General features: G+C 44.0%; 1 protein-coding gene across 1 annotated transcript; it reads right to left on the bottom strand.

Annotated features, from left to right (window-relative positions):
- Window positions 1-3,403: 3,403 nt before the first annotated feature.
- Window positions 3,404-7,033, bottom strand: LOC139328103 (uncharacterized). Its single transcript, XM_070958198.1, has 3 exons — window positions 3,814-7,033; window positions 3,600-3,707; window positions 3,404-3,501 (listed from the first exon to the last, which is right to left on the bottom strand). Exon 1 carries the CDS (start codon window positions 6,976-6,978, stop codon window positions 4,258-4,260), a length of 2,721 nt encoding a protein of 906 aa, XP_070814299.1. The 5' UTR covers window positions 6,979-7,033; the 3' UTR covers window positions 3,404-3,501; window positions 3,600-3,707; window positions 3,814-4,257.
- Window positions 7,034-13,166: the final 6,133 nt, after the last annotated feature.

Below are 13,166 nucleotides of genomic sequence, written 5' to 3'. Positions count from 1 at the left end.
TGAGAATCAGCACAAGCGGCACTACAACTCTGGAAATTTTGACGCACGTGGATCGAAATTTGTGCTTTGGAGGAGCGTTGAAAGACGAAAGTTTCAGGCAATTTTCAGAGCTTCTCTCCACTCTGGCAGTTAAACCCCTCCACTCTAACACAACATTCCGTGCAATACACACTCATTATAAAGTCACAATTTTTCCCAAAAACGGTCACGGTCATTGAACGGCGACTGATCAAAAACTACATGACCTATCAAAACGAGATTTAAGACACCAATAGACGAGATTTGTGTCTACGTTTTAAAGTTGGAATGGCGTCTCTAGGTGAAAGTATGCCGGAGCAGTAGCCCTTTGAAAAAGGGGGAGATTTTTTTGCATTTTTCGGCTCGTCCCATTCATTTCTTATGGGAAACGCATGAGACGAGCCTGAGAAACGTCTGAATTTGGCCTCTGCGTACCCCTCGAACAAACGCTTCTCACGCCTACACCGAAACTCCTATTGCCAAAATTTTTTCACCGTGAGAGCCACAAGGCTTTGCTCTACAAGATGATCACTTTCTTTTTCCGCTGGGCTCAAAAAGCGGATTTTACAGCGAGTTAAAAAAATGTCTGACTTCTGTCTCTCCGGTTTTTGATTTGTATTGGACCTTATGGGCGAGGTCAGAGGCGCTCTCCTCGCTCAGAGGCTGAGAACTCAAAAACCGTGAGTTCTATCATTTAGCCAGGCACATTGTGAGAATCAGCGCAAGCGGCACTACAACCCTGGAAATTTTCACACGCGTAGAGCGAAATTTGTGCCTTGGAGGAGCGTGGAAAGATGAAAGTTTCAGACAATTTTCAGAGCGTCTCTCCACTCTGGCAGTTAATCCCCTCCACTCTAGCGCGAACATTCCGCGCAATACACACCCATTGAAAATCCAGCGGTTGCCGTGGGGACGACGTTTTGCGTTTTTCGCGTCTTACGACGCGAAAAACGCGTATTCTGTAGAGAAAAATAATAGCCATCGATTCCCGATCGAGCCGCACGTTTTGATATATAATTTGCCTGGGTGCTCGCTATCGTTTTTGACTAGTAGCGAACCGAAAAAAGGTACGGAAGAGGAAAAATAAGTTTAATAATAAGAAGAAGAAGAAGAAACACGCAGAAGAACAATAGTGTTCAGTGCTTCGCACTGAACACAGCAGGGGCTTCGCCCCTGCTGTGTTCAGTGCTCAGCACTGTATCACTAACTAGACAAATTCCCCTCGGCGGGAAATTTGGAGAGTGATACAGTGTGCAAACGCCGGCCCGTGCGGCTACCGCTACAGAGGTCAGTGTCCAGTACAAAAAGCAGAACACGAAGCTAACATTAGCATGTCAAATAACACATTGAAAAGATCTCAAACACCATTAGAATGCATTCAAGAATCATTTTAATGTAGGTTAGCATGTTAGCATTAGCATGCTAATCATTAGCATATTAGCACAACAACCCGATATCAAAAGTGAAACCTGTATGCACCAACAGAACACGGACCTCTATGGCACTGCAGTGTTGTTAAAACACACACATAAATACACACATCTCAGCTACGTGTTTCTGATCAATGACGTTATGATGACTTTCTTAAAACATTTCAAATATTTACAAGAGAAAGCACTCCTCAAACAAACTACTTTTTTGCGTGTTTATTTACATAACAATCAACAAGCCATTTCATGCTGTGTGTACAGTTGTGTCAGAGGGATGTTTCACAGTGGTGATCTTCCATGTTGTGAGAGATCTGCTGCAGTCCTCTGGAGTTCCTCTTCCTGGCGTCTTCTTCCTGGGGTCGTCTTCCTGGGGGTCTTCTTCCTGGATCTCTAAGCATTGTTGCAGGATTTAAAAGACAAAAATAAGTTAGAGGTTTCAAAACATCTTGTAAACAGTTAATCACAAAATTCAGTGAAATAAGACTTCCCTTTTTTTTGTGATGGGTTGCTGTCATCTGTGGAGAGAGATCTGCTGCTGTCCTCTGGAGGTCCTCTTCCTGGCGTCTTCTTCCTGGGGTCTTCTTCCTGGATCTCTTAGCATTATTGCAGGATTTAAAAGACAAAAATAAGTTACAGGTTTCAAAGCATCTTGTAAACAGTTAATCACAAAATTCAATGAAATAAGATTTCCCTTTTTTTGTGATGGGTTGCTGTCATCTGTGGAGAGAGATCTGCTGCTGTCCTCTGGAGGTCCTCTTCCTGGCGTCTTCTTCCTGGGGTCTTCTTTCTGGGGGTCTTCTTCCTGGATCTCTTAGCATTATTGCAGGATTTAAAAGACAAAAATAAGTTACAGGTTTCAAAACATCTTGTAAACAATTAATCACAAAATTCAATGAAATAAGACTTCCCTTTTTTTTTGTGATGGGTTGCTGTCATCTGTGTAGAGAGAGATCTGCTGCAGTCCTCTGGAGGTCCTCTTCCTGGCGTCTTCTTCCTGGGGGTCTTCTTCCTGGATCTCTTAGTATTATTGCAGGATTTACAAGACAAAAATAAGTTACAGGTTTCAAAGCATCTTGTAAACAGTTAATCACAAAATTCAATGAAATAAGACTTCCCTTTTTTTGTGATGGGTTGCTGTCATCTGTGGAGAGAGATCTGCTGCTGTCCTCTGGAGGTCCTCTTCCTGGCGTCTTTTTCCTGGGGGTCTTCTTCCTGGATCTCTTACCATTGTTGCAGGATTTAAAAGACAAAAATAAGTTACAGGTTTGCAAAGCATCTTGTAAAAAGTTGATCACAAAAGTCAATGAAATAAGTCTTCACTTTTTTTTGTGATGGTTGCTGTCATCTGTAGAGAGAGATCTGCTGCAGTCCTCTGGAGGTCCTCTTCCTGGCGTCTTCTTCCTGGGGTCTTCTTCCTGGGGGTCTTCTTCCTGGATCTCTTAGCATTATTGCAGGATTTAAAAGACAAAAATAAGTTACAGGTTTCAAAGCATCTAGTAAACAATTAATCACAAAATTCAATGAAATAAGACTTCCCTTTTTTTTGTGATGGGTTGCTGTCATCTGTGTAGAGAGAGATCTGCTGCAGTCCTCTGGAGGTCCTCTTCCTGGCGTCTTCTTCCTGGGGGTCTTCTTCCTGGATCTCTTAGTATTATTGCAGGATTTACAAGACAAAAATAAGTTACAGGTTTCAAAGCATCTTGTAAACAGTTAATCACAAAATTCAATGAAATAAGACTTCCCTTTTTTTGTGATGGGTTGCTGTCATCTGTGGAGAGAGATCTGCTGCTGTCCTCTGGAGGTCCTCTTCCTGGCGTCTTTTTCCTGGGGGTCTTCTTCCTGGATCTCTTACCATTGTTGCAGGATTTAAAAGACAAAAATAAGTTACAGGTTTGCAAAGCATCTTGTAAAAAGTTGATCACAAAAGTCAATGAAATAAGGCTTCCCTTTTTTTTGTGATGGGTTGCTGTCATCTGTGGAGAGAGATCTGCTTCAGTCCTCTGGAGGTCCTCTTCCTGGCGTCTTCTTCCTGGGGGTCGTCTTCCTGGATCTTCTAGCATTGTTGCAGGATTTAAAAGACAAAAATAAGTTACAGGTTTCAAAGCATCTTGTAAACAGTTGATCACAAAAGTCAATGAAATAAGTCTTCACTTTTTTTTTTTTGGTGATGGTTGCTGTCGTCTGTGGAGAGAGATCTGCTGCAGTCCTCTGGAGGTCCTCTTCCTGGGGTCTTCTTCCTGGATCTCCTCCACTTCTGTGCTTTTGACCACAAGTTAATATAAAATTCAGATTTAACATGATATCAGAAAAAGAACCGAAATTGAGAGTATTTCAAACTTAAACTTAACCTAGAATTTGCATTTACCTGGATCTTCTGTTTCCTGGATCTTCAGCTTCCTTCCTGGCATCGCTGTCCCTACCTAAATCTTTTCTTCAGCTCCCTGTCTTACATTTCAATAAATTGGCACTGTCCTTCTCATCAACTCATCATGTCTGAGATATTGCTGACCCCACGAATAAATAAAAAATAAATACATAAAAAGAACTATTATACAGAACACAAATATAACATTTCCAGCCCACACATGCCACATGTGACATCAAGATTAGTGTGTAGAGAAGAAACATTTATAAGGAAGAGAAATACAAACAACATAAATATACATAGATATACATATACATATACATACACAACATACAAACAATTATACTGAAAGCGAAGAGACAGAAAGCACTCAGACATACTCAGATGCACGTGATTAGACAAAATGAAGAAACTGTCAGCAGGATGTGGTGGCTGGAGAGGCTATTACTCAGTCAAAGTACAATACACTGGACTGTGGTAACTATAATATGTTTGGAGAACACCTGACTGTAGACATTTATCAGGATGTGAAATATAAATGTGATCAATCAGTGTGTTCTTTTCAGTTGTGGAGTCCGTAATTAGCTGAGTGTAACCTCTGGACTGAAACAAATCTTTTATACTTTTCTTCCCTGAAGACAGGAGATCCTCATTGAAGTCCCCACAAACAACAACGGGATGGTGATCTAATAGGTCCAATGAATCCAAGAGGTTTTTCATGTTTTGTAAAAATGTTCGTAATCGGAAATGCGGGGGTTTGTAAACAGTCGCTAATAGCACTTTGACCGGAGCCTCGATTTTAACGACAACAAACTCCAAATCTGTGACGTCTTGCATGTACCTGCGAGGCTCTGCCTGAACATTGCATCTACAGTACACTGCAACTCCACCTCCATCTTTACTTGCCATGTCTGCGCAGCTGTTGTAAGATGTTTGTCGACTGCGTGCGAACATGTTGTATCCCTCCAGGTGGAAAATGGGGGACACGGAGGACCCTGAAAGGTGTGTCTCTGTGAGGCACAACACATCTGCCAGTTGGAGTTCATGATGTGCTTTCAGGTCCACAATGTGCGATGGAAGTCCTTGTGTGTTGTGGTGGATGACTGTCAGAGCCTTTGGAGTTTGGTCCATAGATTTAAAAAAAGTCAGCAGTGGCCTGGCACTCTGGAAAGATGCCACATTCATATTTTCCAGAGCTGTTTTGATTGCGGGGTCAGCATAAATCTTTTTCTCATCGAAGTCCGTGATGGTGAGACCCTGAAGCGAAGTTGTGCGGCTGAGAGCGACATACGCCATTCCTGGTTCGAACACGCGTTTGAGGCACACAACCGCCGACGTCATGGTCATGCCTTGCACTTTGTGGGCCGTACATGCAAAGGCCAACTTGATGGGAAATTGACGTCGAACAACTCCTTTCTTGCTGATCACGTTCTCCTCAGATCTCTCGATGTAGACTGAGTTATCTGAGGGACCCAGGATCTTTTTGCGGAATTTCTGTCCTGCCGTAGGATTGTCTAGCTGCAGTCCGATCAGCTTCACAGCCGTTGCCCCACATTCCGTCATCACAATGTTTGTAATCGTTCCGAAGGTGCCGTTAACGATCCCGTCCTCCACGTCGAGATTCCTGATCACCATAACGCGTACTCCCTGAGCCGCCATTACGTTGTCAGGCAAGTCTCTTTTCTGGCCTTTGATGTTGACGTCCAGGATCATCATGCAGCCGCTTGTGGGGTCTTTCCTGAAGTCCTCAGCTGCAATGTTAATGGCGTCCTTGTGCCGGGCGGCAACAGTATCCGCATTGTGACGGTCCACTTCTTTGTTTGTGGCAAAGATGTGGAGACTGTCAGCTGGACAATCCTGGATGTTAGCCACTGTCTGTACGAGCAACGCTCTGTCTTCCTCACTCAGATGTTCTTCCTTTCGCTTCACTCTGAGGCGGTTCAAGAGCTCAGCGAAAGCTCGATCGTCTTTCTGTCGCATGATCTCTGTCAAGTTGACCAGTTTGAAGTCATCCCTCCAGAGATCAAACTCATTCTCCTCATACACGCACAGTGGCTTGGCCCTTCCGAGGGGCGGCAGTTGGTAAAAGTCGCCCACAGCAAGGACAGACATCCCTCCAAATGGCCTCCGGTTTCCTTTTATCTGCTGAAATCGCCAGTGGACGTAGGCAAACAGCTCTTTGGAAACCATGGATATCTCGTCGATGATGAGAATCTCAGCGTTGGACAGTGCCGCTCTGACTTCGTCAAGTGCATTTCCAAGACCTTGATACGGTGGCTTCAAGGACCTTGGGAGCTTGAGGATGGAATGCAACGTGCCGCCTGAGATGTTGAAGGCCGCCGTGCCGGTGAAGGCCGTCAGCAGCACGGCAGGCTGGGACATGTCGGCCTGGTCGCGGAATCTGGGGAGCTCACGCAGAATCCTCGTTGCCTCCTGATGAATGCACTTGATGACGTGAGACTTCCCGCAGCCAGCTCCTCCTGACAGAAAGTAATAAAACGGCTCCGGATTGATGCCCCAGACACGTTTGAAGCACCACTGACGCACACTGTAGAAGATGGAAGCTTGCGTCTCGTTCAGACTTTGATACATTTTTCGCACAAAGTCTGGACTCAACTGTGGCGCCTCTATCCTCGGCACAAAGCTCCCCACGTCTTTCTGGACTTGGTAGTCGGGGATGTCATCGACGTCTTCATGCTCCGTGTCTATAGGTTCGCGCTCGGCCAGACACTCCAACCGGTCCACCTCCACCTCGGGCGCAAACGTGTTCCAAGCGTTGACAGGTGGACCGATCAGCCGATACTGTTCGAACGCCTCATCAATCTTTTTGCCTCGTCCTTCGTATCGTTTTTTGTTGCCGTCTACGATTTGTTGGACGGACGTATCCCACCTCTCGCCACACCTGTAAAACCGCTCATAGGTGGGGTACTTTTCATCTGTCAGGTCATCATCAGATCTGTGCGGTAGATAAAGTTTCAGCAGTCTCCTGTAAAACTTCTCCGGTGTTTTCCTCTCCGAGAAGCGAGCAAATCTGATGATGGCTGGCTTGCCGTCAGTTCTCTTCTGAATAAATCCTGCGTCGTATCTGAGGGGAATGGCACTTTTGCTTTCTCTTTGCTGGCCGTACAGTACTCTGTACTCTGACGCAAACTCGGCCAGACACATTCCCTCAAACTCTCGCCCCAGAGGTCTGTTTAAATATTTTTCGGGGAGTCCTGACATCCACACCTCCTCTGAATCCGGTGCCATTTGCTGCAGTCTGCTGATGGGATGACTCATTTTCAGAGCGTCCTCATCGGTCTGGAGGAACACCACTGAACGAGAGCACTTCTTCAATCGTAAGCTGCAGGTACGAGCCACAGCTTCTTGAGCGCTGACCTCTCGGTGTTTCGCGTAGGCCTGCATGATTTGCTTCATTTCTTCGCGCTCATTCACATTGGATTTCTTCACATCTTTGATGACGTTGTTGAGGAATTCGGTCATCTCGTGCTCTGGTTTGGATACGTAGGACATGATGTACATTATGCAGCTGTAGTCGTCCACAACGTACTGGATGTCCATGTTGGCGTTCCAGGCTCGAATTAGGTCCGGATTGTAGCCGTTGACCCAGCAGTCATTTGGATCCCGCTTCAGCATCACTACATTGCTGCTTGACAGACCCCTGATATACTTCAGGTAATCTTCCTCCGTCAAGTTGCACTGACGGAGCAGGTCTGACAAGCTGCTGTAAGTGGCAACTGGATCCATGAGAGCTTCCCGAACTGGTTTCAGTTTTTCCTTGGCTTCCCTCTGGATCTTCAAGCGTGCCCGCTTCTCCTGCTTTAATTCCGCAGCTGGATCTATTTTATCACCTGATTTTTTATCTGTTTGAACAATGGGGGGCCTGGTGATCATTGTTCCGTTCATGGGCAATTTAGGAAAGCCAAATCTGCAGGAAACGTTACCTTTTTTGCACGACTTTGAATGTTTCCTGCTGTGCACCTGAACCTCTGAAACAATTTTGTGCAGCTCTGGGTCAATTTTGGGATCAGGCATCTTGCACGTAATATATTTATCAATAAATTTGATGACGGTGCTGTCGAGAACATCTTCAAATTTAGGGGCATCTTTAATCCAAATTAACATGTGAATGTGTGGGCTTCCTCTGGCTTGAAACTCCACACGATAAAAATAATCCTCTACTTCACCGATGGGTTGTGCTGGTGAGAGGATGAGGTCGGTCATCAGAGCATCTACTCTCTTCTCAAACATACGCATCACTGTGATGGGGTTGCTTCGCAAAATCTCGCATTTGGAAAGCCAATCCAGCTCTGAAAAGTCCCCTACTTCACCTTGCTGAGCCTTGATGACCTCGATGACTTCTGGCCATCTCATCTCGGCAGCGGAGAACGTGAGGAAAAATGTTGGCGTGCCAATCTGTCTCACCATGGCGTGGACATCCTTCAGTGCTTTGTTCCAATAGGCTGGAGTGCCTCTGAGGGGTTGCATAAATCGCGTCGCGTCCTGATTCATAATAAGTCCCTCTACCTCCTCTCTGTCTTGGAGCATGAGGTTGTTAATTCGTCGACCGTCTCTGGTTTTGGACTTTCCTTTGCGCATTTGAATCGACATGCTGTTGGTGGCCAAATGTGTCTCTGTGACAAACTGCGCAAAGAAAAGGTAACTTTGGTCACTAGCGAAACGTATGTCTGCAGCAAATAGCCTAGAGTTGAAATACTTGCTGGGAGAGAGTGAGATGGCTCTGGCTTCATCCAGTGTGTTTTCTCCGGTTGGGAATTGCACAGGAAAGGCCATGGCTTCCAGTTTCGGTATGGCGAAGAAACTCACAGGTTTGTTTCCTTGGGCAGGAGCAACACTGAAGATTCCGTTGCCAAACGAAAGGATTTCCTGTGCAATGTCTGGTGGCTGCATGCAGGTGTCCAGAGCCAGACCAGGTCTAAGCTCCTCCTCCTCTTCCACTTCGTCGGGTTGCTGTGCCACTGCAATGGACTGGTCTGGCTCATTATGGCTGCTGAACACCTCTTCTAGATCTACATCAGTCTCCACATCTTCATCTGGGATTTGGCGCTGCTCTGGCTGCGCAGCTTCTGCAGCGTTGTGATGTGAGTCTTTTTGATCCACTGACTCATCATCAAGGAGACTCTCAAAAGTGGCACTCTCGTCGACAGACACATCTTTGTATTCTGGATGAAGCTGTTTGAGTTTAGCCAGGGAAGCGAGCACATTCGTCATGTTGACGGTGTAAAAGTGTTGGTGGCCTTTGAATTTAATGTGTCTTTTTAATTTCACTTGCAGCAGCTGCGCTTCATCTCTGGGCCTTGGGAGACTGTTCACGGTTGCTTCGACCTCGGACGGAACGCACACAACGGCTCCGTGCACAGCTCTTTGTTGGCCTTTCGGCAAAGCAACAACTTTTGCAAATGGCAGAATTTTTGCTATAAGCTGTCTTTCAAGCACATTAAGTATAGCCAATTCTGGGGGGATGGGTGCTAACTCCAATTGGTTTGCTACTGCAATGGGTGGCATGCGTCCCCTGCTAAGGTGGTTGTCGCATGTGTGGCAGATCCACTCCTGCAGTCTCTCTCGTGGCACAGGGCAAGGGGAGGGGCAGTCATTGTCACAAAAATGAACATAGTTTCCTGTCAAGCATGCTGCTGCCACTTTGCTATTTTTACAATATTTTCCTCTCTTGCATACTTTGACCTGATTTGGAAACAATGTTCTGTTACACACTGTACAAACGTATGTGGGGCCGTGCCTAATGCGTTCATGGAAGGATGCTATGGCTACTTCCATGACAGGGTTGATAAGGGGCTGGGGATGGTGGGGGTTGGGCTTTACAATATCTCTATATTTTCTTTTAATTTTAAGTGCTCTCAGCATCTTGTAATGAATACAAAAGGCAGCATTTGTGGCCAATTTAGTAATTCTACACTGAGTAACACGCTGTATACAATGCAATCTAAATTCTGGATCATTGTGGTATCTTTTATTAAAATTTGCCTTTTTCTCTTGCCTATAGCTCTGGCTGAATGCGTACCTGGTTGTACTATAGATTTTCTTATTTTTTCTTGCCTCAGGATCCGTATTATACTTCTGAGACATGTATTTTTTCTTATTGCTTCTAAAAACAGGATTTGCCTTGTATCTCTCTGTAAATTTGTTTTTCTTTCTGCTCCTAAAAGCAGGATCTACCTTGTACTTTTGTGTAAAGTAGTTTTTCTTTCTGCTCCTAAAAGCAGGATCTACCCTGTACCTCTCGGTGAAGTATTTTTTCTGTCTACTCTTAAAAGTGGGATCTGTCTCATACTTCTCTTTAATATATTTTTTCTGCCTATCCCTAAAGGCAGGATCTGCCTCATACTTTTCTGTAATATTTTTTTTCCGTCTGCTCCGAAAAGCAGGGTCTAACTTATATCTTTGGGTGAGTTCTCCCTTCTTTTTACTTCGAATGTTGGGATTTGCGTAATAGCATCTGACTGACAATAACCGTTGTTTCTGATAATAAGTGTCTTGGGCATATTTAATTTTCTGTGCTTGAATTTTTTTCATTCTAAATTCTGGACAGCTTACGTACTTGTTTTTTTCATATTGGGCTCTCCAATTTCGTGCATGACACTGTGCACGGTGCTCTTTGCTCTGACTTGCTCTCTGCCTGGCTTTTCGTCGTCTGGCCTTATTCAGCTTTGAGACATGATCTGCTGCTGGTGGGACAGCTGACATAGAGACATTCTCTACTGCTTGCGCGGCATTTGTAGTAGAGACACTCTTTGCTGCTGGTGCGACAGCTGTCCTGGAGATATTGTCTTCTGAAGACTGTTGCCAATCTTCACCAGAATCGACAGCTTCAAATGAAACGGGCACAAACTCATAGGAAGCAGAGGGTCCACGATTTGCAAACAGTTTGTGCAGGTGGTCAGCCAGGTCACTGATTTCAGAGAAGGTCTTCATGATTGCAGTGCCACGGTGGTGTGGTAAGCCTGCTGCATCTCTGGTGTGGGAATCAAAGACTCCGTACCTTCCTGATTTGTCACGGAATACCGCGATGACCTCTGGAGTTATTACGATCAAAGCACTCCTAATTTCACCTGACAGACACTCCAATCGTGTGGCAAGGGGCAAATACCACTGCTGTCTTCCAGGGCTGGCTGCTTGGGCTTTCAGGGGACCACATCTGACATCGAGCATGTGGACATTGTACATATTTCTGCCTGTCAGGACTTGTTTCGGCATTTCTTCCACTGTCAGATGGTTATCTTGGAATCTGTTCTCCAGTATCAACTGTTGTTTGATTCCAACGTACAGTGAGTCTCCCTGTGCCAGCACTGTGTCGAGGGCAGCTGTGTTGAACTGACAGCCCTCGTTCTCATAAGCCAGAAAAGTCAGTGACATACAAGAACACTGGTGATTTCTAGAGAAATGTCTGTATCTCTTGTCACTCTGACTATGACTGGCCCTGACAGTTTCAACAAGTTGAGTACTTACCCTGACCTGAAATTAAGTTTTAAAGGATTACTTATTAGTATTATTATTACCATGTTTTTACCGATTATAAGCATCATTGTTATCACTGTTAACATTATTATTATTATTATTATTGTTATTATTATCATTATTATTATTATTATTATTATTACTAATAGTAATAATCACTAAAAATTATTCAAATTACACAATCTTAACATAACAATTATTCAATATAATTTCCATATAATTTTGCAATGTCAACTGAACATATGTAAAAAGAGATGACACAATCTTAAACCCACATTATTGTTAAACATACTTGACTAGAACATATTATTTGTACATTAATCCATATTGATACATCATCGGTTCTCCTTTGTCACATGGTCCTCTTGAACAAAGTTTAAAGGAGGCTTTAAAAAAATCTTTAAAGGAGGCTATGACCTTCACCAGACTGACCTGAAGATATGAACTGCACTAAAATAAGAATAAGATAATAATCTTCAAAAAAACCTCTGTTCCATTACTTGTGTTTATCTTTAAGCAGTTGATAAAATTATATCAAAATATTTGTTGAGTTTTGTTAATAATTTCACCTGTATTCACCTTTCTCTTAATTAAATCTGTCCTTACAGTCCTTAATGACTATTTGTGAATTTCAGTATAAATGAATCACACTCACACAAAGACACTTTATTAAACAGTAAATGTAAATGTCTTTACCTCTTTAGCTGGGGAACGAGAGGTGGAGGGGGCATCATCCGGGATCCAGGGCCAACTGGTTGATGAGGGAGTTGGTGTCCGCACAGCCTGTAATTACACATAATACAAATGAATATTTAGACATGAGGCGAGACAATACACCAAGTTGAAACCCGAAAAGTTTCTCAAACTTGTTTAAATTATTCACTGGCATTTGTGAAATGCAGAGAAACATAATGGTATCGGAGATTTTAAATGAACCAGTTTTATTTACATATAGCTGCTTGAACTGTAAACATTCTGTGTGTGTCAGTAGACACAGGGGAGACAATACCTTAGTTGGGGAGGGAGAGTCACAGGCTGCATCTGTTATGGTCCAGGATGGTCCAGCTGGTGAAGGGATCTTAATCCTGGCCATCTGAGAACACAGAGAAAAACATTTAGTAAAATGAAGACTTTGATGAGACAATACACTTTATTCAGGAGGAAGAACATTTACCTTTGCTGCAGGTGAACAGCTGGGGGTTGCTGCATCACCCAAACTGCAGGACAACCTGGCTGGGGGTGATCCAACCAGCTGTGGACACATGATAATAAACATATTAAACTTCACATGTCTTGGTGAACACACTGCTATGTGTGATTGTGTCTGCTGTAGCAGAGAGTAACACACGTTGTTCACTGAAGTTTGGGTGCGGGGGGGGTGTCCATCCTTGGTCCTGGACCGTCTCACTGCCACGGGGGATGCCATCTGACACACCAATTAAAACATAAGATCACTTACAGTAAACATCAATATAATTACACAAGATACTCACTGGGCATGTAAATGAGTTCATTCCAGCTAAATATTAGTGGTAGTATTATTACAGCTACATTTGGAAAACATAAGCACATTTCAGTGTAGTCTAATTTAACAGATACAATTTCAAACATGCAAGTAACCTCTTGTGCTGAAGAAGATCTGTGCAGACAACTTAATTGAAAAAAAAAACAACACAAAACATACCGTCTGAGCCAAAGCAGCTGGGCTGGCAGGGGCCTCCTCCTCCGAACTCCAGGACAACCTGGATGGGGGTGATCCAACCAGCTGTCGACACATGAGAACAAATATTTTAAATCTCAGACAGAGCAAACAGTTTAGTAATGTCTCTGTGAAGACACTGTAATCTGTAATTCAGAGT

The sequence above is a fragment of the Chaetodon trifascialis genome (genome assembly GCF_039877785.1).
Source record: "Chaetodon trifascialis isolate fChaTrf1 chromosome 24 unlocalized genomic scaffold, fChaTrf1.hap1 SUPER_24_unloc_1, whole genome shotgun sequence".
NCBI lineage: Eukaryota > Metazoa > Chordata > Actinopteri > Chaetodontiformes > Chaetodontidae > Chaetodon > Chaetodon trifascialis.
This window is presented reverse-complemented; position numbering and strand designations above follow the sequence as displayed.